The following is a 26,984-nucleotide window of genomic DNA, read 5'->3' on the forward strand; positions in this document are numbered from 1 at the left end:
GACCTGATGGGTTAGGGTTTTAGCATTGTGAAAGGTACTTCCTACCACCTGTGAGACTTGGGCCCATCCTGGGATTATGGTTAAACAAGAATGAAGTCCATTGAATTTGTTATATATACTTTCAGTTGAATATGACTAGAAGAAGAGATAGAGGAAGAAAAGGAAGAGAGGAGGAGGAAGAGGAAGAAGAGAAGGTGAAGGAAGATGTAGAAGAGGAAAAGGGAAGTACTAGGTCCAGAATCACTCACCAAACTCTAGTTAGTTACACACACATAGAATGAGCCAGATCCTTAGGGACTGACAGAGCTTTCCTAGGAATTCTCACTTTTCCAGATCTCTGCCTCAGTATATTTTATTCTACTTAAAATTCTGTAAGTTTCTAAAGGGCATGCACATAGATTATTTTTTATTTTGAAGAACTGAACTCAGTCTTTTAAAATAAAGAATCACGAACGAATACTATAATACATGTTTTCTTTCTAACTGCAACTTTGTTCTCATCAGCCAACTTTTCCTCATTCATCCCTCCTTTATACTCTCCTCAGTCTCTGAGAACCACCATTTAATTCTCAATTTCTATGATATCAATGTTTTCATATTTCACATGTGAATAACATGTGTACTTGAGAAACACTAGGAAAAAGAACATATCCATAAAGGTACACATGCACACATCCACACCTACGTGCACACACAAATACATATACCCATATACTGATACGTTACAGAATGCACACATATTGTTCATTATACCGCATAGTGCCCTATATACGAATAATTATTATGTTTCAATTAAAATAGAGAAACAATAGAAAAGCAAAACACTGGTATAATATCCTAAGAAACACATAAACAAAAACAAATTTGCTATCTTTTGAACCCAGTAAAGATTTATTTAAAGAGGATTTTGTAACATGGCATCATATTAACTTGTGTATAGGAATAAGACATAAAAGTCATGCCAACAGGTAAAGATATAGCTCAGGTATAAACAGGAATCTATATATAGGTAGGGATTCAGTTTTTCTGTCTCTGGATATAATCTTGGCAGTGTACAGAGTCAGGAAAAATGTGTAAGTGAGTCTCCTGAGAATACAGAGCTGTCTTTACCTAAGTCAACGTGAGGTGAATGTTCAAGATGTTCTTCTGTCTTCTGTGTCAGTGCTGTAGTAATTTCCATGCAGCACAGACTAGGACTAGACACTGACTTCAGAGAATGTAAAACTCCACCCACAGTGGCCTTCTCCAGTGTAAATGTATGAAGAAGTTTCCATTCTCTAAGAGGACAGTTTGACTATGGCGAGTGTTAAGAGGCACTAAGTAAATAATTAGGTTTGACCAAAGCTCCATGGAAAATGAGGAGCTGGTGAGAAATAGGCATGATTTCTGTGTGTATATGAAGTGGAAATTTCTGTATGTGTTGTGTGATGCACACTCATGTAATCTTTTGCTGAAGCAAGACCTGTGAGAAGGCATGTGATGTTTGGAGAGAGTATAAGTAGGAAGCAGTAATGGGACGCTTTCACAGTTAGCTGTACAACACTTTGTTGGTCTTGCATTTTTGCTGATCTTCACTTCATTGAGAGAGGAACAGCAGAGAACTTCTGGCTTTCTGGGTGGTTCTGGTTGCTCCTGCTGACTCTTGTCATTATGCTTAGGCCTGGCTGTTTCTGGTGGATCGTGTAGCTGCTGCTAATTCATGTTTGGTGACACTTTTTGAACTGAATTGCTGGTATCCTGACAGTAAAGATTGCAATTTCCCCAAAGAACTCATTCTAACAGGTTTACATCCCCATTGTCCTATTATCCATCTTTTCTCCCTTACCTTTAAAGGGTGGGTTAGAAGGTGGGTCAAAGCATTTGAGAACTCTTACTGAAGTAGTTTTAAAAAATCCTAAGCTTACACGTGTGAGGGATTTTGAAGGAAATGAATAGAATAATGAAAGCTCAGGCATACCTTTACTCAAGTTTGGAGAAATTTCTGCTGCTGAAGATCTTTGGAACACTTGACAAGTTTCTGGTTCTATATAAATACTAGTAAACTGTGTTCTCTTTTGAGAACAAGTATTACAGTGTATAAAATCATTCTATAGCAATAATGATAGGCCTCTTTTTAAAATATAGAGATATGCAGGCTCTGTGTTCTTTATTCTGAAAATAAAAATAGAGGGAAGTCTTCATTCCTAAATGATTCATATAGAGCATCAAGAACATTAGTGGCAAACAGAACAGAGCAGTATTTAAATAACAAGGTATGCCCGAGTACATAAGAAAAATTTATATGCACTAAGATGGGAAAGAGGTCCTATGTGAGATGAACTAAAGAGCTCTTTAGTGAAGGTCTGAATTTAATTTTTCTGTATGTATTGGTTATAAAAGTATTCAGAGTGCAAACTCTAGAAATATCAAACATGCATAATATGATAGATGTATACTTCCTGCACTTGGAAACCCAGAAATGTCTCTTTGCCTGTGACCTATTTCCTGTGGATTTTAAAGGCTCAGGAGATACATGAATATACATATAAGTATGAACCTATGCTCAGTTAATATTCCCATGCTTATTAGTTATTCTTTTAGGTATGTGGGTCACAGTCCTGAATATCAGAGTCTTCAGCTTTGCAAGTGTTCTGTCTCCAACCTGGTTGGAGGACTCCAACCTCAGTTAAGATAGTTAACTAAGGTGCTTATTAACATATCAAAGCTGACCCTTGCCTCTAAGTTCTCTAAGCATCCCTCAGTCCCTACCTATTATAGAGTTTTGGCTGGGATACCATGGTCTCTACCTTAAACTTCCAGCCCAGGGGTTGGGCTGCCATTCCCTCAGATGCTCTTCTCTATATAATTAAGTCATTTTGGCTGTGCAGGTCCTTTCTGCCCTCTTGGGCACTATAGTTTGAAATATTATTTTTAATATGCCAGGAGTAAACTGCACTGGAGGGCAGGCCTGCCTGTTCTCATCTTATGGTATTCTCTGATCTGGAGCTCTGAAATCTCTCCACCTAAGTTCCCATGGCGGGTCAATGCCACCCTAGCCCCGTGCTTTCAAACCCCCAGGGAATTTTGGAGTGTACTTCTTGTAAACCCATGCTTGGCCGCTGTACCTTTCTGTCTGGAACCCAGTTGAGTCGCCACGTGAAGGAAAGCACCACACAAACTTAATTTAGAATCATGGTAACACAATCTTTGGGTGCAGCAACCTCCATCCTAATTTGTAAGCCATTCTAAGTTATAAATCCTCCAGAAGCGGATCCCAACGGATCTGCCACCTGAACCCTACCTACATTTTGGCCCCCACATAGTCTCCAGTCCCAAAGCCAAATCTCTCTCCTCTTCCACCTCACTCTCTTATCTGGAAGTCCCACCTACTTGCCCAGTGATTGGTTCCTTGAAATCTTTATTCATTAGGGGAAGTTTCATGTGAAGTCACCTGAATAGTTATTCATTCCTCATTCCAGGCAGTCCTTCTAGGGGAAGCTGTATTAGCATTAAAATACAAACAGCACCAGGGATCTATCCATAACAAGGCACTGCATTGGTTTTTTCTTCTCTCTCCTTTTCCCTCCTCTCTCAGCAGAGGGCATGGCTTAGGGGCTTAGGGGCATCTTCATTCTGGATTCTCCCAGATGTCTTTGCCTCTGGCTATGCTCTTTCTTGGATTCTCCCAGATGTCTTTGCCTCTGGCTATGCTCTTTCTTTCTTTCTTTCTTTCTTTCTTTCTTTCTTTCTTTCTTTCTTTCTTTCTTTCTTTCTTTCTTTCTTTCTTTCTTTCTTTTTTTTTGAATTGTTTTATTTTTTTATTATATTTTTTTATTCGATATAATTTATTTACATTTCAAATGATTTCCCCTTTTCTAGCCCCCGACTCCTCGAAAGTCCCATAAGTCCCCTTCTTTTCCCCTGTCCTCCCACCCACCCCTTCCCAATTCCCCGTTCTGGTTTTGCTGAATACTGTTTCACTGAGTCTTTCTTATATCTACAATAAACCTTGTCTTCCACCACACCTAGGAACAGTCATCTCTTCCTTTGTATTTCCTTTTTTTCCCCATTCAGCAAGATTGTAAATTAGTAGTAAGATATATCCATGTCTGAAAGGGGTATACACTGGGAAGCTAATGGTAGAGAGATACTTGTCTTAATTCATGTGTGTTTCTTATGTAGAAACATGGTTGTGAATTATCAGGTGAAGAGTGGGAAAGGCTTAAGTAGGAAGATGGAAGCATACAAAACCCTGAGGGCATAAGAGGTGCTGGGGTGAAAAAATCACTTGTGTATGCCTGAAGCAAACACATTTGTTGGCATAAAATATGAAGCTGGATAAATAGGATTATAACCACAAAGTACTTCCTATGTATAGTAATTAAAACATTTGTATTTTATTATGAATCAAAGTAGGAGTCCTTAGCAAATGTTAAAATAGTTCCCTTATCTAAAAATATCCTTCAACTCCATCTATTCTGAAGAAAGCACTCTAGCTAGGTACAGTATGTTCTACAAGGGATCACAGACATATGACAAGATTGAAACTTTCAAACCCTATGCCATTGTCTGTTTTCTTTGAGGAACAAATACCCAATTAAATAAAGAATTTGAACCAAAAAGAGAAAGACATATGGGACCTTTGTTCATTGAAAAAATGCTGTGAATGAGTTAAGTACTGACAATCAAGCCACTGCCAATTAGGACAGTAAGAGCTGGGTGAAAATGAAATTTGATATTAGGAGATAATTTATTTTAAATAGTCTTTGAAGAGATATATATTCTACATTTTAAGAAGAAACACTAGCAGAAGTTATTTCATGAGTCTTATTTATAGGAAGTCAGAATTGCTCCCCCACTTGGATCCTTTTTTGCCGATGATGATGCATCCATCAGTATTTATAGTGATTCAGTCATGTCGTGCATGAGCATCACTGCAGTCAGTGAGTTCATTCTAGTTGGCTTTTCCTCAGCTCCTTGGCTTCAGAGCACCTATTGTTCTACCTTGTGGTTAATCTTGTGTATCAAAGAATTTTATCACTTTCACTGTTGGGGGTCACTGGATTGTTCCAGAAGCCCAAGTACTATTTCCTGGCAGTTTTCTTTTCCTCTGCAGGTCTCATATATCTTTGTTACAGTCCCTAAAAATGCTAGATAATTTTCTCCTATAGGAATGGTACATCTCCTTCATAGGATGCATGACTATTTCTACCTTTTTAAAAATCTCATTTGAATGCACAGAGTGTTTGCTCCTAGCAGCTATGGCCTGTGACTTCTATGTGGCCAACTGCTACTCTCTCCAATACCTAATCTTCATGAAGTTATTGTGTGCAGTTGGTCGCTTTCACTGGTTATCATAATCAAAGTCTTTCATTTCACATGTCATTTCTGTGGCTCCAGTGTGATGAACCACCTTTTCTGTGATATCTAACCAGCCCTCAAACTGGTATGCAAAGATATGTCCACTGCTGAGTCATTAGACATTTTCTTTGGCTATTACAATTCTTGACTCCTCTGTCATCACCACTGTCTTCTCTTATGTCTACAAAGCACCTGGCATTCTGTGTATATTCTCCACCAAGGGATGAATACCTTTTCTTCCTGTGCCTCCCATCTCACTGTGGTCATAATCTATTACACAGCCACAATTTTAATGTAAGACTGACCTAGAGCTATTGCTGCTTTTAATTCCAACAAACTGATCTCAGCTGTGTCTGCAGACCTCACACCCATGCTGAATTCATTCATCTACTGCCTAAGGAGTCAGGAAGTCAAGGATGCTATGGAGACCCTAGAAGGTGGCCAGTGGTTCCTGGTCAGGTGATCAACCTTCCTTGAGAAGACATTAACCCTCCACAAAATATATCATGACAGTGACCTGTTCTTCATAGATATAAATTCATAATGAAATCCCAGTAGAAAAGCACACAAAACAAGAACCTAAACTCAAACTAGAAGCCAGACACTACATATTGTTATAACTGGAAACAATTAGTTTTTGTATAGACATGTTAGTAACTTACAAATTATATAATGATTCAATATATTAAATATTTCTTACAGATTTGTTGCATATAATTATGTTTAGCATTTATTTAATATATGTAAAGTGTTAAAATAAAACTAATGTTCCCAGAAAATATCTATGTGTTCCTTCCAAATTTGAATAAATTCCAAGATCCTTAGTTTCCCTTTCAAGTTTCTAAGTATGGATTTAATGATTCTGTTTGTAATTTTATGTTGCTCACATATTGAAACTGTAAGGATGAATCTTATGTTGTTATTAATACTATTTTTTAAATCTCACATTTGTGGTCCAATATTTTTAATGTATGCTATAATTTCATATTGAAAAGAGTCAGGAACCGAATTTCAAATTTATCTAGATAAAGAGTATCTAAAATTGTAACTCATTTTTAGTAATGAAAATATTAATTTGTTCATTAAATACTTATAGGATAAAAAGTATGAATAAATTATGAATAAAATAACAAAAATATTGGTTAAGAATAAAGTAACAGTTTTGGTTTCTTGACTTTTTTATTTTAGATTTATTTTATTTTACATAGGTAGGTATTTTGCCTGTATATATGTATGTGTAACATGTGTATGCCCAATGCCTGTGAAGTTGAGAAGAGGACATCAGTTACTCTGGATCTAGAGTTACGGATAGTTATGAATCATTATATGAGTGCTTGATACTGAACACAGTCATTAAAGAGCAGCAGATGAGCAATCTATCCAACTCTAGATCCTTGGTTTTTTGACAGGTTTTAATGCCTCTAAAACATGATTTTAAGGGGAACTGAAATGGAATGATGGATGTATCAGAACTATCCTTTTTTTTTTTTTTTTTTTTTTTTTTTTACTATTTTGAAACTTTTCTGTAAACTTAAAATAATTCAAAATTAAAATGTGTGTTTTTGAAAAAATGTACTGAGCATATTAGTCTATGTTAGCCATCATGGTCTTTTTTGTTTTTTGATTAAGTGATTTATTTATTTTACTTTTTTTTTTTTTTTTTTTTGGTTTGGTTTTTTTGAGACAGGGTTTCTCTGTATAGCCCTGGCTGTCCTGGAACTCACTCTGTAGACCAGGCTGGCCTCGAACTCAGAAATCCACTTGCCTCTGCCTCCCAAGTGCTGGGATTATAGGCATGTGCCACCACTGCCCGGTTTACTTTACATTTTGATTGCAGCTTCCCTCCCTCTTTTTCTCCCAGTTTCTTTCTCTCACCTCACCCCCATTCACCCCTCCTCTCCTTCTCTTCAAAAAAGGAGAGGCCTCCCAACCAGGCTTGACATATCAGGTTGAGTAAGACTATGTGAATCTTCTTGTACTGAATATACAAGGCAGCCCAGTTAAGAGAAAGGGATCCAAAGGCAGGAAATGGAGTCAGCCCCAGCTCTAGCTTTATGCATCCCACATGAAGACTCAGCTACCAAACTATTACAGATATGCAGAGGGATATGTTTGTCCCATGTGTGCTTTCTGGTTGGCAGTTCAGTCCCTGTGAGCCTCTATGGGCCCAGTTTATTTGACTCTGTAGGTTTCCTTATGGTATCTTTGAACTCTCTTTCAATCCTTCCTTCTCCTCTTCCACAAGATTCCCCATCCTCCACTTGATGTTTGGCTGTGGGTCCCTGCATCAATTCCACCAATTTCTGGGTGAAGCCTAGGCTATTGTCTACAAGTATAGCAGAATATCATTAATAGTGTCAGGGGTGGGCTCCTACCATGGTATCAGTCTCAAGCTGGATGGTCCAGTCATTTATTGACCTGTATTCAGGACAGATTGTGGTTCTAAGGTTTTGTGGCTGTGTTGATGTCCCAATCCCTTCTTTGGAAGTCTTGCCTCATTACAGGAGATAGCCTGTTCAGTTTCCATATCCCCTATTGCTAGGAGTTTTAGTCTGGGTCACCGTTATAGATTTCTGGAAGTTTCCATGGCCCTAGGTTTCTAGCTTGTTTCAGAGATGTCCCCTCCCCCAATCCAGTTGTCTCTCCCACTGTTCTTTCTCTCTACCTTATTCCTCCTGTTCCTCTATCATCACCACCTCCCCATCTAGTTCCTTCCTTGCATCACTTCTGCCATATAATCTATATGCCCCTCTCAGTGGGATTCAAGCATCTTCCCATTGGGCCCTTCTTGTTACTTAACTTCTCTGTGTCTGTGCTTTGTAGCATGATTAACACATACTTTATAATTAATATCTACTTATAAGTGAAAATATACCATGTTTGTTTTTCTGGGTCTGGATTACCTCACTCAGGTTGATATTTTCTAGTTCTATTTGTCTGTAAATTTCATGTTATTTTTTAAAAAAATATTTTATTGGATATTTTATTTACATTTCAAATGTTTTCCCCTTTCCAGATTTCCCCTTCAGAAACCCCCTATCCCATTCGTCTTCCCCCTGCCTCTATGAGGATGATCCCCCACCTACCTACCCACTCTTGCCTTCCCACCCTGGCATTCCCCTATATTGGGACATCAAACACTCTCATGCCCAAGGGGCTCTCCTCCCACTGATATACAACAAGGTCATCCTCTGCCTCATATGTGGCCTGAGCCATGGGTCCCTCCATGTGTACTCTTTGGCTGAATGTCCAGTCCCCAGGAGCTCCAGGGGATCTGACCTGTTGACACTGTTGCTCTTCCCATAGGGCTGCAAACCTCCTCAGCTCCTTCAGTCTCTTCTCCAGCTCCTCCACCCTGTGTTCAGACAGCTATGAGCACCCACCTCTATTTGTCAGGCTCTAGGAGACCCTCTCAGGAGATTCCTGTCAGCAGGCACTTCCCTGCATTCACAATAACATCTGGGTATATGGTACAGATGCCAAGGTGGACAGTCTCTAGATGGCCTTTCCTTCAGTCTCTGCTCCACACTTTGTCTCCATATTTCCTCTAGTAAGTATTTTGTTCCCCCTTCTAAGAAGCGCTGAAGCATCCACATTTTGGTCTTCCTTCTTTTTGGGCATCACATGGTTTATGGCCTATGAATTGTATCTTGGGTATTCTAAGATTTGGGATAATATCCATTTATCAGTGAGTGCATACCATGTTTGTTCTTTTGTGACTGAGTTACCTCACTTAGGATGATATTTTCAAGTTCTATCCATTTGCCTAAAAATTTCATGAAGTCATTTTTTCTTAATAGCTGAGTAGTATTCCATTGTGCAAATGTATATTCTCTGTTTCTTCATTTTTCTGTTGAGGGACATCTGGGCTATTTCCAGCTTCTGCTGTTCATAGCTGCTATGAACATAGTGGAGCATGTGTCCTTATTACATGTTACAGCATCTTCAGGGTATATACCTAGGAGTGGTATAGCTGGGTCTTCAGGTAGTACTATGTCCAATTTTCTGAGGAACCATCAGACTGATTTCCAGGGTGTTTTTGCCAGCTTGCCATCCCACCAACAATGGAGGAATGTTCCTCTTTCTTCACATCCTCTACAGCATCTACTTTCACCTGAGTTTTTGATATTAGTCATTCTAACTGGTGTAAGGTGAAATTTTAGGATTGTTTGATTCCTTAGGTGCCTCACAGACATTGAGTGTTCCTCCATTGAGACTTCTCTGTTTCACTGTGTTCCCCATCTTTAATTAGTGTTATTTGGTTCTCTGGAGTCTAACTTCTTGAGTTCTTTGTATATATGGATATTAGCCCTCTATTGGATGTGAGATTGGTAAATATCTTTTCCCAATCTGTTGCCATTTTGTTCTATTGACAGTGTCCTTTGCCTTACAGGAGCTTTGCAATTTTATCAGGTCCCATTTGTCAATTCTTGATCTTAGAGCATAAGTCATTGATGTTCTGTTCAGGAACTTTTCTTTTGTGCAGATGTGTTTGAGGTTATTGTAGTGAGCCACCCTTTGTTCTTCTCTGTTACAAGATGGCACTGGCCACATGCTGCTCCCTGGTAGTAAATCACTGGAACACATGCGCAGTGTGCTGCATTCCTTATCTCACTTACATGCTAATGAAGAACTCACTGAGTTCACCTATGAGAATACGGCTGGTTATCTCCCTGGGCAAATGAGGCTAGCTAGGGTACTTAAGGTGAGGCTGGGAGAGAGCCCGGGGCCACCAATAGAAGAATTAAGTTCAAGTCAAGGTTTCCCCGAATAAAACCATTATAAGGAAGAAACTCCTTGTGTCGTGTAATCTTTGCTGGCGAAGGTGGACGTGACAGGTTATTCCCCACTATTTCTTCTATTAGATTCAGTGTATTTGGTTTTATGTGGAGGTCTTTGTTCCACTTGGACTTGAACTTTGTACAAGGAGATAAGAATGGATCAATTCTTCTACATGTTGACCACCAGTTGAACCAGAACCGTTTATTAAAAATGCTGTCTTTTTTTCCCCCCTGGATGGTTTAAGTTCCTTTGTTAAAGATCAAGGGACCATAGGTATGTGGGTTTATTTCTGGATTTTCATTCTATTCCATTGATCTAGCTGCCTGTCACAGTACCTATACCACGCAGTTTTTTTTATCACTAATGCTCTGTAGTATAGCTTGAGGTCAGGGATGGTGATTCCCTCAGAAATTTGTTTATTGTTGAGGATAGTTTTTGCTATCCTGTTTTTCTGTTATTACAAATGAATTTGAGAATTCCTCTTTCTATCTGTATGAAGCATTGAGTTGGAATTTTGATGGGGATTGCATTGAATCTGTATATTGCTTCTAGCAAGATGGCCATTTGTACTCTATTAATTCTGCCAATCCAAAAGCATGGGAGATTATTCCATCTTATGAGATCTTCTTTGATTTCTTTCTTCAGAGGCTTGACATTCTTGTCATACAGATCTTTTACTTGTCTGGTTAGAGTCACACTAAGATATTTTATATTATTTGCGATTATAGTGAAGGGTGTCATTTCCCTAATTTCTTTCTCAGCCCATTTATCCTTTGATGCCTAAATGTGTAAATGTACCACATTTAAAAGAATCCAATCAGCTGAGGGTCATCTAAGTAGGTTCCAGTTTTTGTATATTACAAATAAAGCTGTTATGAACATAATTGAGCAACTGTCATGATGGTATGGAGGGACTTCTTTTGGGAATATGTTTAGGAGTGGTGTAGCTGTGTCATTTGGTAGACCTCTTTACAATTTTCTGAGAAATCACCAAATTGAGTTCCAAAGTAGTTGTTAAAGCTTGCACTCCCCCAGCAATGGAGGGCCATTCTGCTTCTTGTACATCTTTACCAGCATGACCTGTTGCTTGAGATTTTGTCTTAGCCATTCTGATTAGTGTGAAATGGAATCACAGAGTCATTTTGATTTACATTTCCCTGACAACTGAGGATGTAGAACATTTCTTTAAATGCTTCTCAGCCATTAGATATTCATTTTTAACAGTTCTCTGTTTAAATCTCTGTGCCATATTTAAATTGGGTTATTTGGTTTGTTGATATCTAGTTTCTTGAGTTCTTTATAAATTTTGGATGTCCGCCTTCTCTCAGAGTTGGTGAAGATTTTTTCACACTCAGTAGGCTGCTGTCTTGTCCTATTGACACTGTCCTTTGCTTTACAGATGCTCTTTAGTTTTTAAGTTTCTATTTATTAATTGTTAATTTTAGTGCCTACACTATTGGCATTCTGTTCAAAACGTCTCCTGTTCCAATGAGTTCAAGGCTATTTCCCACTATTCTACTAGATTTAGTGTGTTTGGTTTTATGTTTAGGTCTTTGCTCCACTAAGACTTGAGTTTTGTCCAGGGTAATAGATATGGATCTATTTGCGTTCTTCTACTTCCAGAAATCATTAGACCAGTACCATTTGTTGAATGTGCTTTCTTTTTTCCCATTGTATAGTTTTGTTTTTTTTTTCAAAAAATCAAGTATCCATAGGTATGTGAAATTACTTTTGGGATTACAGTTTGATTCCATTGACCAACATGTCTGTTTTTTGCCAATACCATATAATTATTACTAATGCTCTGTAGCCCAGCTTGAAGTCAGGGTTAGTGATACTCCCTGAAGTTATTTTATTTTATAGGACTGCTTTAGATATTCAAGGATTTTTGTTTTTCCATATGAAATTGAGTATTATTCTTTAAAGGTCTTTAAATAATTGTGTTGAGAATTTGATGGGAACTGTGTTAAATCTGTAGATAGCTTTTGGTAGGATGGCCATTTTACAATGTTAATCCTACTGATCTATGAAGATGGGAGATTTTTCCATCTTCTGATATTTTCTTTAATTTCTTTCATCAAAGATTTCAAGTTCTTGTCATACAGGTCTTTCATGTGCTTAGTTAGAGACATACCAAGAAATTTTATATTATTCTTGGCTATTGTGATGGGTATTGTTTTACATATTTTTCTCAAGCCACTTATCATTTGTATAAAGAAGAGTTAATGACTTTTCTAAAGTTAATTTTGTATTTAGCCATGTGACTGAAGGTGTTTATCTCTGTAGAAGTTCTCTGGTAGAATTTTGGGTGTCACTTCTGTGTACTATCATATCATCTGTGAACAGCAATAACTTGGCTTTTTCCTTCCCAATTTGTCACTATTTTCTGCATTTTCAACTCTTACAAACTATATCTATTCTTGCAACCTCAGCAAGATACTGGAATAACGGAATGAATCCACCCTGGCAACACAAAGAACAAAAGTCTGTGGGGGTGGACTCCTCATTTTCTTTAATAATCATTCCTCAGGGCAAAAGTACCATCTCTGAGTTTTACATTCCACTCTCAGTTGCTAAAATCCTTTGGTTCCAACCTTTCTAGAATTAATACTAACTTACCATGTATCCTTAGACAAAGGATACAAATACAGGAGTGTTACAGCCCGAGGGTCTGCTGTGGGATAACCAGGATTCTTTGGTCCAGGAAGACACAGGTCAGGCGGGAATTACAAACTGACATGACTACAGAGGTGGTTTGAAATCTGAGTGTATTTTCAGGTATCTCCCAAATTCCAGTCAAGTTAACATCTCAAATTAAGCTTCATCTTGATCTCAAGATGGCCTGGGAGCTGAAGAAGGATGATTCCCATGCCTAGCCTCCTGGCGTTCTAATGTCTAGCCTCCTGGTGAAAATGGCAGCATTGTAGAGCTTGGGAAGCTGCCTGGCTCACACTGTCTTTCAAGAGTATTTCTGCCTAGTCTCCCGGTTGCATTCTTCTCTGTGCCATGCCTGGAGCCATCGTAGGTCCTGAGCCCAGGCGATTAGCTCCAGTAGCAGCCTCTAGCCTCTAGCTTGATGAATTAACTAACTGGCTCTAGCTTTTTGGGCCAGCCTGCTAAATTAACCATCTGTTAGCCCTTAGGCCCAGCCTGAATGACCTAACTAACTCATTCCTCCTCTGAGTGCTCTGTAAGTAAAGAAAATCTACTGCCTCTCTGAGTAAAAGTTATCTACTGCCTCTCTACTCTCTCTCTCAGACTCCCTGAGTGAGGCCTGTAACACAAAAGGCCAGTTCCTCATGAACTTCCCTTGCTATTCAGGTGGGCCTGAGATAGCCTGTCTGCAAGCAAAATCAAGAGTTAAAGGCAGAACTGGATTAACTTGTGGGGGGAGGTAGTAGCTATGGGACTAGGTATCAACTCAAATGTAAATTCTCTCTACCTTGCCCAATATCCATTAGTATTGAGAGCTTCTTTAGATATAAATCTCCTTAGTCTGGCCTATTGTTTGGAATCCACCTGCCCTGAAAGGCAGTGACTAGAAAACAAACAAACAAACAAAAAAGAACTTGTGACTGGAATTTCTGGAATACCTTTTCTACCATAATAACATAAGCGGTTGGAGCAAAGCAAAGCAGAATTTTTTGCTATAAGATGGGTTGTTATATATCTATTTTTGCTTGGTTATACCATGTCTCAGCTATAAGGAAAGAGGAGAGTTTAGGAAATTGCCAAGTGAGATTTTTAGCTTCTAAATATACAGAGAGGTCTGTTATTCCCAGGAGACAGTTTTTCTTTCACCTCTGACTGTAAAATATCATGTTTACAGACTTCACTGGGCCACCGTGGCACAGGAGAAAACATGGGACAGACCCACTCACCAACAAATTCTTATTAATCTAACACAGATTCTCAGGGGTTTGCTCAACGTATCTCTATGTTCATTTCTCCAGGTACCTTCTACTGTTCCTATCAGTTTTTTTTTTTTTTTTTTTTTTTTGACTACTGTAGTGTGTTTACTAGGCCTTCATTCTTATAAAACTTCTAGCACTGGATTTTAGATTTGGGACTTAGGCACAATTCATAGCAGAGATTGACAGTTCACCAGGCTATGGCAGCCTTACAGACAGAAGGAGTTGACAGTTTCTCCTTAGCACATAGAATGTACATTGTAAAGATACATTCAGTGACTGAATATATTCCAGAGTTCAAGGCAATAGGCATGAAGGACCTCTAGTTACCTTTGTGGCCACATTAGTCTGTCATTTCTTGTATATGCTAATCATCCTATAGTTTTTCCTATGTTATTGTTTAAACTAAAACATTTCTCAATTCACTGACCGAATTGTGGACAAGCTTCACATCCCATCACAGTCAATAGTTAAAATTTTGTACATTTAGCACAAAAACATAAAGAGCTCTTTTTCTGTTGTTTTGAATTTATTTCTTGAGTATTCCTAGTTTACCCTTCTTCCAACTTCACTGAGCTATGGTTGACTAGGAGGAAGTATGGGGTGTGGAACAGTGGGCGATGGGGTGGGTTGGGAATAAAACATGGAGCATAAAATATAAATAAATGAATTAATTAGCAAAAAACTATTCATTTAAGTTGTAAACCATGGTTTTCATTATTTCACAAAATAATTAGCATATTCATCATCAATTCACATATATACCTTTTTGTGTGTGTCTCACTGCAAATTTCCTATACACTAAATTATTATAAACTGCAGTCACCACCTCAGAAATTACACATCTAGAGATGAAAAATAAAATCCATTCTTGGGCTAATCTTCCCCCTTTTTTTCCTGATATCTCCAGGGCTGGCAATCATCATTCTTTTCTCTGTTAGTAAGTGCAAATTTTATAGTTGCCACATGTAGATAAGATCAGACATTATTTATATCAGCAATTCTGTTTTATCTCACTAAGTGTAGCTCTGTTTAATTTATATTGCTGCAAGTAACAGAATATCCTTATTTTTTAAAGAATACATCAGAAGTTAGGAGCACTTGTTGCACTACAGAGGACAAAGCTTCACTTCCCAGTGTTATTCCTCCTTCATGAGCCCCAAAAGACCACCAAGGACCTGACTCCAATACAATAGCACTAGTGTCTTTTTTATTCAAGCCTGAGCTTGGGACTACTCACCTCAGACCCTGATGCAGCAGGTCTGGAGGGGGAACAAGGCTTTATAGGAATTGGCAAGCAAGTGAGGAGGTTTCCATCCAGGCAGTTATCTAATTGAATGACTATTATAACTGGACAGATAGGTGCTCTGAAGCAAAACCATGAACACTCACTAACAATCTGAAAGTACGTCTGAAACAGTGAGACTAATCTTGATTAGCTGTTGCTATGAAGTAGCTAGGGAGAAACTCTGGGGTAAGGACAAGCCATGGGGTCCTTCCTGGTACTTGAGTGCAGCTTGCATTCAGATGTAGGTCAAATTCTCAGGCTCCATTTCTTTAAAGATGGAGGCCAGTCCCAAGATGGAGTAGGTTTGGCTTCTCACCTGCACCCACGTGGAAGCTTATAATTCTTGGCAATTCTAGTTCTAGGGGATCCAGTGCCTTCTTCAGGCTTCCATGGGCTCCAGGCTTACATGGGTATGCATGTGATATACATATATACACATACATTCAGTCAAATTGCTCCTGTACATAAATGGTAAATACCTCCAATAAAGAGAGTACACAGTGTTCTATTGCATGGACAAACCACCACTTCTTTATTGATTTGTTCATTATTACTTACCTTCACTGATACTTCCTTAAAAATAATTTTTAGTTTTTATTTTGTTTATATCAGTTCTAGCATTTTTACTTTACTTTACTTTACTTTACTTTAATTTAATTTTAATCTACTTTTCCCTAATGTTTTAAATTTAGGCTGGTCTGTTTTCTCTAGTTTCTTGATACACAGTGAAAATTTTTGTGATTTTTGTCTATTCCACATTCATAAATATAAATAAATATTGTTGTATTTTAAACAGAACTTGATAAGTAGACAGAAGTTAAGTTTCTCAGGTTCTTTGCAGAGGAAATCAAGTTTACCGACAGCCAGGACAGAGTAATCTAAGTAGGTCCTTGGGGAGAGCACATGATGGAAAAAAATATTAACAAGTGCTGAATATATTATCCTTCCTCTTCTTGTCTTTATATCTTGAAGTTGCTATAGCTGCTATGCAGACCAGACCTCTCTGGTTCTCTCAGAACTATAAGATTCTACAGTCTTTCTTTCTTACAATCTTTGGAGGTGTCTGAAGAATTTTCTGTCTCAGAGTGAAGAAAGATGGACAATGGTTAATGGTTGATGATACCAAAAGAGGTTGACCTATCCAAAAGAAGATTCCTAGGAAGATGAGAAGATACTCAACAACTACAGGTTATATTTTTTAACCAAAGAAGGGTAATTGGGAGACACAAAGTGGGTAATGAAGAGTCAACACCTCTTCACTTAAGTTGGGACAATTGTGACAAATGTGCACCTTGTAGCTGTAGAGGCACAAAAAAAATACATTTTTCCCCTTAAATTCTAGAGGAGGTGGGTAGTGTTGATATCCTTTAGAATAAGAACTTTCAGGAATGTAAAAGGATCAGAAGTAGAATGAAAGGGCATTCATCCAGCCATAGAGTAGCACAAGAGAACAGAGCTTAGTGTCTTCGCATCTAAACAAGGATCATAGATGAAATGATTCTGTATCACTAAAGGCTTTATACTAGAACATAAAATGTGAAAAATTTCAATGTATTGGAATAATGAAATTCATTAAAAATAAATTAGGAAAAGACATGAGATCTATAATTCAGAGGGTTTTTTCTAACAAATTCTGATTATTTTATACCCTGGACTTTAAGAGCAAAATTAAGCAAAAGTAGAAGAAATAACTCTGGATGTGTCTATGAGTACACATGAGTCAAAACATGAATATGTTTATGATTGAGTAAGAATCTATGGGTCTAATGTAACTCAATGATAGTACTTTCTAACAGGAGATGTCTATGATTTGATTCTATGTTAAATGTCTCCAATGTACTGTTTTACTTAATACTTAAATCTCAGGTAGGGTTGATATGTACTTTTATGACTTTTCACTTTGTAGGAGAGGAAATTGGAGGGTATATTTGTTTAGTGATACAGAACACAACTACTAGGTATTATAAAGATAAACCTTTCCCTGACTTTAAGTCCATGCTCTTAAATTTTATGTAGCAGTGAGTAGGAGGAAAAGAGTGAGGCTCATGAAAGAAGTGTAGATTGTTATATGTGGGAAGAGTTTATACCTGATGTCTTCAGTGAATTCTCTTTATCTTAATGCAGATCCCTTGTTGAACCAGTGTGCTCCAGCTACCTACTTTTCTTTATTCCAGCATGCCTAGGTTACAGACAGGCCACTATATACACTTTCCATTTACATGGGTTTTGGGGATTTGAACTCAGGTTTCCATGTTTGATGACAAGTGCTACAGTCATTGAAACATCATCATAGACTCCTGATATAGTTTTTGTAGAAGCCCCCTAAGTATTGAAAACTAAGACACTTTCAATAGTTACTGTTATGTACAATTTTCCATAGACTTTAGTTGAAGACAATGTGGTGGTTCAAAGTACTATAGCTAATATATTCCCACAAAACTAAACTTTTGGAGGATTTTTTGATTGAATGATAATCTCCATAATTTTATTTCAAGAATGAATAAATGTCTATTCAGTAATTTCCTAGTTAAACAGAAATAGAATCAATTTGGAGGGGGCAAATGAGTCTATTTTCTCTAATAAAGGATCTAGGAGTGACACTGACATTTCAACCACTATCTGCAGATAGCAGAATTATGATACAGTTTATTTATTTATTTTTTACAAACAATATTCCTTTATTCTGATTTCTTCAAACATTTCTCCAAAACAGTGAACACTCACAAATTAAATCATCAAAAAGCGGCTCCTTTTGGTTATTTTCATTTATTTTTATACTATACAACTGCAGAATCAGATTTTTTGAATCAACCACACCTAACATAATAAAGACATGAGTCTGCCAGAATATTTTGGAAGTAATAGCATAACATTCTAAATATAATAAATGTTCCAGTTTATATGAAATGTGCTACAATTTACTAAGAATCACATGTGACCTTGTTCTTCATATTGCTAATAATTTTAAAGAGTGAAAAATATAGGCAGGGACAGTTTAGATTTTATTTAATATTTTCCTTTTTGAGAATGTCATACATGAGAACTTTATATATTACCATCCCTCATTTACTCTCATCCACAAAACCTGATGAGTCCATTTGCTGTGGCATGGAAGTACATGTGTTTAAGGCAGGCCACTTGGGATTAGATAACTTACCAGTGGACTCACACATGGAGAAAATAGTTTCTGTCTCTCAGCATCAACTGATGCCCTCACACCTTCATGCAGGAATGGGGTCTTGTGAAATTTTCTTCAGCCATATTGGCATATCAACTGGTCAGGTTTAAGAGGCCACATTTGTTGAAATTTCATGGGTATAAGTTTTCTATCACTTTTAGAAGAAACTAGCAGCTGATGACTTCATCATCTGGTTTTACTATCTTCCTTTCCCTGTCTATGATGTTTCCTATGATTTAGGTTTAGAGGTTGCATTGCAGATGGATGAATTGTGGTTGGGCACTACAGTTACTTACTTGTTGCATTTTAAAAAATTGTGGATCTCTGTAATTGTTTCTGCCTGCTGAGAAAGAAACTTCTTTGATGAGGAGTGAGAACTATACTTACTGGGCTAGGCTGGTATATAAAATATATGATCCTAGCCAAACTTGAAAGTATAGGGAACTCAAAGGCAGGCATGATTCTGGTGACTTCACCATGGTGGGCTGGTATATGGGCAGTGGCAAAAGTGAACTTGTGATTCTGGAAAGCTTTTATAAAAATATTTATATGGAAATTGTTTAATCACATTGGTATAATTTATTAAATTTATAAATTATATTATGAATCTTATTCACAAGAAGCATGACCTACTAACTCTTTTTATTTTTTGGTCTGATGCCATAGACATTGCCTTTTTTTGTGGTGCCACAGAAGATTTCAATATCTCCCAGAGCTTTTGGTCATGCTGGATATGAACATTACTCTGGTCAGTGAATTCATCCTGGTGGGCTTCCCTACAGCCCCTTGGCTACAGGTCCTCCTATTCTTCATTTTCCTTGTGGTCTACATGTTGATTATAGCAGAAAATCTTGTAATTATATTCACTGTCTGGTCCACCGGCTCCCTCCACAAGCCCATGTACTATTTCTTAAGTAGTATGTCCTTTCTAGAGATCTGGTATGTCTCTGTCACAGTCCCCAAGATGCTGGATGGATTCCTCCTGCAGAGACGGCACATCTCCTTCACAGGCTGCATGACTCAGCTCTACTTCTTTATCTCACTTGCATGCACAGAGTGTGTGCTCCTGGCAGCTATGGCCTATGACCGCTATGTGGCCATCTGCCACCCTCTTCGATATCCAGTCATCATGACCACAGTTTATTGTCTGCAGCTAATGGCCCTCTCCTATTTTAGTGGTTTCATGGTCTCTGTTGTCAAAGTCTATTTCATTTCACATGTTGCTTTCTGTGGCTCCAATGTCATGAACCACTTCTTCTGTGATATCTCACCAATCCTCAAATTGGCATGCAAAGATATGTCCACAGCTGAGTTAGTAGACTTTGCTTTGGCTATTGTCATCCTTGTCTTCCCTCTTATCACCACTGTCCTCTCCTATGTCTACATAGTGTCTACCATTCTGCACATACCCTCTACCCAGGGAAGAAAAAAGGCCTTCTCAACCTGTGCTTCCCATCTTACCGTGGTAATAATTTATTACACAGCCATGATTTTCATGTATGTCCGACCCAGGGCTATTGCATCTTTTAATTCCAACAAACTCATTTCAGCTGTGTATGCTGTCCTCACACCCATGCTTAATCCCTTCATCTACTGCCTAAGGAACCAGGAAGTCAAGGATGCAATCAAGAAGACTCTGGGAGGTGGCCAGTGCTTCCTGCTCTGTTGATCCCCTCACTGTGAGAAAAAGACAATGCCCATGTAATTCATAAGAATTACTGTGATCATTTTATTAATAGTTTCACTTTACAAATTTGTATTTGTAAAGAAATCATAGTATATGTAAAAACAATAAATAAATAAATAAATGAATAAATAAATAAGTAAAATAAAAAAATAAACAACTAAATCATGGATGAAAGGACTTAATCTTTATCACTTGAATCAATAAGCAGTTATTAACCACTCTGGATAGTTATAGTATCCTGAAATGATGTACTATTAATAGACATATAACATTTAGAAGCTATTCTTAGTATTTTGCTCAAAATAAACTATTTGATTCTCAGAGCACTTTATGGTCAGTTGGCTGACATTGTGGATTGAGAAAATGAAATATGATAGAGTTAAATAAATTGTTCACTATAGAAACTAAATTACCATTAAAGCCTTTGTCTAAGTCCAGGAAATCTAGCTAAAGAATGCATTCTATCAGGTTCTCTCTGCATTTCTTTTCTGTGATAACAACTCTGGAGAATATTAGCCATCAAACAGAAATTCTAGAAGGGAATATACAATCTAGTGGTCAGTATGCATAGAGAGATGTGCTGATAACTGGTACCAGTGCTGTACCAATTGTAGTGTTTATAACTACATTGGGTTCTTGTTGATGAGTACCATTGGCTTAAATAATAATATTTATAAATTTATTTTCTATGCTTAGGTCTTCTCAAGTATTACAACTCATTTCTCTCTGTACAAGCAAACTAAATTTTTGTTTATTTAAAAAATGATATATCTGACACTTCTATCAAATGGACAGTAGCTATTGATTCAATGATACAGAAGCAAGTTGAGCTGACTATTCAGCCTTGGCTGTGACAGCTTTTCATTATACAGGACAGATTCTTAGCTGTCAGTTTGTGTTTGACTATTGACCATAATATAGTCCCCTTGAGAGCTGAAAGTAACTCCTTTAGTTTTACAATGCTTGCCAGGGCTGTTTGGCTTGTTTTCTCTTATCAGAGTAAACACACTTTAGTTTTGGTTTGTGGAAGTGAAATATATATTTCTAAATATATTGCTCCAAGTGCTTCTAGTTTGATCACTGACCTTCACTATATTTTAGTGTGAAATGTATATTAAATGACTACTTTGGGACTGGAGTAAGTGGGAAAATATTGAGAGAGTGGGTGAACATTCTAGACCAATACTTAGCTTAAGACTCTGGGACTTCAGATTCCATAGTTGATAAAGTACTGGGTACACAAGTATGAGGACCCAAATTTAATTCCAGTGCCCATGTAAAAAACTGGGTGTGGTGAGACATACTTATAATCCATGTGGTAGGGAGGCAGAGTCAAATCAATTCTTAGAGTTTTCTGGTCAGCTGGCCTATAAAAACTGGTAAGTTTTAGGTAAAAATGAAAGACTTTGTCTCAGAAGAGGAAAAAACAGTAAACTTCTTGAGAGTTGGTACTTGAGATGTCCACTGGTTTCTACAAGCATGGGTATATATTTGCACACACATGTACCTATCATATTTATCCATATATACAAAGATTTGATGTTTCATATTGTTAGCTATGTGACCTTCAGAAATCATTAAGATTTCAGTTTCCTTGCCTATAAAACATATTATAATACCTACATTCAAAATTGGCATAAAGATTAAAAGAGGAGTATTTAGAATCAATATGTAGAAAACATCATGGTGCCTCTAAGTTATTTTCTTCTACTGCTTTTTCTAAGGTATACATTCTTCTAAGTTATTCAATGAAGTCCAAGATAAGTTGAATGTTTCAAATATCCTTTTAGGAATCAGCTCCTTGGAGCTCCATGAGGCTGTCCTTTTTCTTTCTCTCTCTCTCTTTCTTTCTTTCTTTCTTTCTTCCTTTCTTTCTTTCTTTCTTTCTTTCTTTCTTTCTTTCTTTCTTTTTCTTTCTTTTTTCCAAGACAGGGTTTCTCTGTGTACCTCTGGCTGTCCTGTAACTCACTCTATAGACCAGGCCAGCCTCAAACTCAGAAATTCACCTGCCTCTGCCTCCCAAGTGCTGGGATTGTCACCACTGCCTGGCTTTTTTCTTTTTCTTTTTTTTTTCTTTTCTTTTCTTCTTTCCTTCTAGTTCCCAGACTTTAGTGATTGACACCATCATACCTGCAAGAAGAAATTCTTGTAGCTTTTGCTTAACTTCCAGTTGGTGTAACAGTATCTCAATTACAGCATTCTACTCACTGATAAGTGGATATTAGCTAAAAAGAAGTCTGGAATACCCACGATACAACTCACAGACCATATGAAACTGAGAAAGAAAGAAGACCACACCAAAGTGTAGATGCTATAGTCCTACTCAGTCAGGGAAGAGAGCAATCTCTGGGAATTAAAGGTAGAGAGAGATCTGGGAGGGGGAAAGGAAGGGAGGGAAAATGGGGCCAGTTCAGATATGGAAGTGTGACACCACCACTCCTGCACCCCTGCACCCCACTACTGCCTTGAGTGGGTTAACCAGACCTAACTGTTTGCCACAGTCAGTCTTCAGAGGACCTAGGCCACCTAGGATGAAGCCTTCATTTAAGTGAAGATCTATTGTTCTGCCTCATCAGCAGCTTCCTGCAAGAAACCAAGCAACTGAACTTTTAGGTGCTTTTTTTTTGTGACAAGAACCTGGCTGAAGTGGAGGATTGGTTTTCCCATATATATTTAGAGCTGAACATTAAACATCAAGTCTTGATCAGAAAGAACGTTGCCTTGGCTCGTTATTTCTCTCGCTGGTCCATTCTCTTTTCATTTTCAGCTCTCCTTCCAGGTGTACCCAGTTCTCCTTCCAGGTGTACCTAGTTCTCCATGGCCATGGGATCTACATGAAAGGAGATGAGGGAGAAGTACAGAGGGTCAATAATTTAAAAGTAGGTGTGTAGCAGTGGGGGAGGGGAAATGGTAGGTAAACACTAGAAAGTTACAGATGCCAGGGACCCAAGAGGTTCCCAGGACCCAACAGGAAGGACTTTAGCCAAAATGCCCAACAAAGGGGAGATAGAACCTGTAGAAACCATATCTAATAGATAGACATGGCCCCCAGATGAGAGATGGGGGCCACTCACTCACCTCAAAAATATGAATCCAGAATTCGTCCTGTCAAAAGGAAATGCAGGGACAAAGAGTGGAGCAGAAACTGAAGAAAAGGCCATGCAGAGACTGCCCCACCTAGGGATCCATCCCATCTGCTGACACCAAACCCTGACACTATTGCTGAAGCCAGGAAGTACTTACTGACATGAGCCTGGTATAGATGTCCCCTGAGGGGCTCTGCCAGAGCCTGACCAATACAGATGCAGATGTACATAGCCAAACATTGGACTGAGCAATGGGACCGCAATGGGGAAGTTAGGCCAAGGAGCTGAAGGGGTTTGCAATCTCATAGGAAGAACAACAACATCAATCAACCAGAGCCCCCAAAGCTCCCAGGGACTAAACCACCAACCAAAGAGTACTGGGGAGGAGGAGGTGACCCATGGCTCCAGTTGGATATGTAGCAAAAAAATTATCTTATCTGGCATCACTTTGGAAGGGAGTGGGTCCTGTGGAGGCTTGAAGACCCATGAAATGGGAACTCTAGGTCGCTGAGGCAGGAGTGGGTGGGTGGATAGGGGAGCACCCTCATAGAGGCAAGGGTGAGGGAGGAGGTGATAGGGGCTTGTAGAGGGGAAACTGGGAAGGGGGATAACATTTGAAATATAAATAAATAAAATAACCAATTTAAAAAAGAGTTCTGAAATCGAAATCTATCCCTGACATACAACCCAAAAATTGTTCTCCAATCTTCATAGGAATCCTATAAATACTAAATTCTCCTTTTCCTTTAATTGAATTAGAGTGGATGTTGCTATTAGAATATTGATAATGTAGACACAAAGGAAAATATTTTTTTGAATCTGTTTTTTAAGCATAAATCTGAAAAGAGTAATAACCTTTTACAGAGGGTTAAATTAGATAATGCAGATCTGAAGATTTTGCTGTGGATAAGGCACATGAATTATCAATATTTGTCTCATTTTTTTCTAAATATCTATCGATCTATCTATCTATCTACCTACCTACCTACCTACCTACCTACCTACCTACCTACCTATCTGTCATCTATCTTTTAAATGTAGGAGTGCTCACTCTGAATGCACACCTACATACCAGAAGAGGGTACCAGATCTTTCTAAAAGTGGTCATGAGTCACCATGTGGTTGCTGGGAATTGAACTCAGGACCTCTGGAAGAACAGCCAGTATTCTTAACTGCCGATCCATGTCATTATATACTCCATTTTAGAAGACTAAAACAACCTGTTATAGTAGTAATTTTTGTTGAATTTTAAAATTTTTTGTTTGCTGTAAAATAAAAGCTTTGATTGAATGAATAAACTGATGTTCTATTTATACTTTTATGAAACAAATTCACATCTTTGGTTTTATAGAACTAGTGCCAAATGTGTTTACATGAGTATTATAAAGATTGCACCAAATTTTTATTAGCTATTTTTTCTCAGTCTTATCTAACAGAATAACATTTAGCAGAGTGAGAAGAAAATAACAAAATTATATGCAATAATCTTCAGCTTTTGCCATTTAACTTGCTGCTTTCAAAGACAGGTATATGCAGAAATAGGGTTGTAGGCCAAGATACATTTTGTTATGCGGATCTGTGTCCTCGACTTGTTAATTGATGACCATGTCTGGATTATTTCTGACCAGGCCTTGAAAACATCTAATACACAAGGTTATTTTCCATTTCACTGGTCTAATTTTCAAACTCTAAAACCTAAGCATTTTTCTTGTTCTTTTTATTTGATCAAAAGCTAATAATAGCTGTCTGCCTAGTTTTTTGCATTGTGAAAATAAATAACAGGATAGACGGAAAGATTAAGTTAGAAGAAAGAGTGCTCTCTGTCCTCTTTCCTATTCTCCTTTGCTCTGGATTCCTTTTTGCTTTCCTCTTAGATCATGAAGAATGCATATTCCTGTTACCATACTTCTAAAAGGTAGAGCCAACATAAGTTTTAATGTCATACTACAAAAAAAAGACAGAACTATTAAGTTTTCTTCATCTGCAATGCTTACTTCCCTTGCTCTGAGTGCAATTACTTATTTTTGATGCTGAGCAAAACAGAGTAGGCATAAAGTTTATTTTTTTCTCCCTGGGGTCTACCATACATCAAAAATGCTATAAAATTCTTTTATGTGTGCTTTCATCCCTTCATCTGCATCCTATTTCAAATAATATTAATACATTAAGGGGACATAGTGAGGGAGGAAAATGAAGGTTTGGGACCTATCCAGGTCTAGGTTTACCTGGGTGAGGCAGTGGGAGGAGTCAACATATAAAGCAACCAGGGAGACCAGGGCTTGTTGGAAGAGCAAGAGTCAGAGAAAGAGTGAGAGAAGACGAGGGAAGGCAAAGGAACAGTGATGGAGAAAGCCCACAACAACAGAAGCATCTCTTCTGTCTTGGCCTCTAGGAATATCAGGCACACCCAATAGTAAGAACGTATTTTGGATTTCAGTGTTTCTCATATGTGCAAATTGAAGTAACGTTTCATTTTCTTGAGTCAAAAACAGAATAAGTTATTATTTTCTTGGGCTCTGGACTCTGTAATCATTTTTTAATGGGAAAGAATAAAAGCTGTCTAACTCTTGGGCTTCATCAAGAGGCAACATTCCAGGATTGAGAAGAGGCTATTCCAGAGCTGCTGCTTTATTTCTTTTCCTTTTTATCACCCTTTGTTTTCAAACCCTTTTAGATGTGAAGAGAAAGATTCACATGTGAGAAAGTTTGTGTTTTGTCTGGTAAGCAGAAAACCAAATCAAGATCTCTAAACCAGACTCAAATTAGATGACTTGCTCCACCAGGGCAGCAAAGAAAGGAATCAATGAGATGTGGTTTGGTGAGATATCTGGTCAAATTACATCTCACAACTAATTTGCTTATTAGGGGTCAAACACAACCTAGGGACTTCAATAGGTAATTGAGATGATAAGGTAAGTAAAAACTGAGATAAACTGTGTTTTCAAAAATCTAACAAGGACAGGTAAGCAAACAGAGTGTTACCATACAATGCAGAAAGGTACAAAATATTATAAAGTCAGAGGTTGTGGTGAAAATGTCTGGAGGATGAGTAGGGTGTGGAGAGGAAAATAGATGGACAGAGTTGGTTTGACAGGGAATAATAGTTGAACAGGAGCTTTCCTAGAGGCCTGTGTAAGAAATGGTTTCCAGTTGCAGGAAAAGTAGGTGTGATAGTATTATTGTAGAGTCACATAACTGTCATACTTGTCAAAGCTGTTCAAACTTGTAATGACTAGCTAACAAAGAAAGAACAGTAGGATTTACAGGAATATGGGACTGGGAGCCAGGAACATATTCAGCAGTTTTGGGACTACAAGAAGAAATAGATAATGTTTAATATACATACTCACATTCATATTTAAGCAAGGTCACTCAAACTGCAGATAGAAATGGTATTTAATATTGTCTCAAATAATCAGTAGATATTCTGCCAGCATCTGTACAGGCCCAGAACATTTCTCTGAAAGTCTTTAGACTTTCACCTTAGCTTTTCTTTTTAATCCTGCCTTCAACCTGGGGTAAACAAAATCCCTCCATGTGTAGTATTTCTCTAGTCACATCTCACCGTTTCTCCCTTCTTCAGAAAACCTACTTCTTACTTGGGACATATCCAGGGTCAGCTTCATCAGATTTTTGTCTGACTTAGCAGGTGAGCCACTGTTTTTCTCTAGGCCAACATCCCAATGCTAGTAAATACTTTGCAGAGTTATTA

At 37.9% G+C, this 26,984-nt stretch overlaps 1 protein-coding gene and 1 pseudogene across 1 annotated transcript; both read left to right on the plus strand.

Annotated features, from left to right (window-relative positions):
* Positions 1-4,894: 4,894 nt before the first annotated feature.
* LOC127682312 (olfactory receptor 6-like) lies at positions 4,895-5,803 on the plus strand (annotated as a pseudogene).
* Positions 5,804-19,223: 13,420 nt separating this feature from the next.
* LOC127680160 (olfactory receptor 6-like) lies at positions 19,224-20,168 on the plus strand. Its single transcript, XM_052175731.1, has one exon. It carries the CDS (start codon positions 19,224-19,226, stop codon positions 20,166-20,168), a length of 945 nt encoding a protein of 314 aa, XP_052031691.1.
* The last annotated feature ends 6,816 nt before the right edge of the window (positions 20,169-26,984 follow it).

Source organism: Apodemus sylvaticus, chromosome 1 (genome assembly GCF_947179515.1).
Source record: "Apodemus sylvaticus chromosome 1, mApoSyl1.1, whole genome shotgun sequence".
Taxonomy (NCBI): Eukaryota; Metazoa; Chordata; class Mammalia; order Rodentia; family Muridae; genus Apodemus; species Apodemus sylvaticus.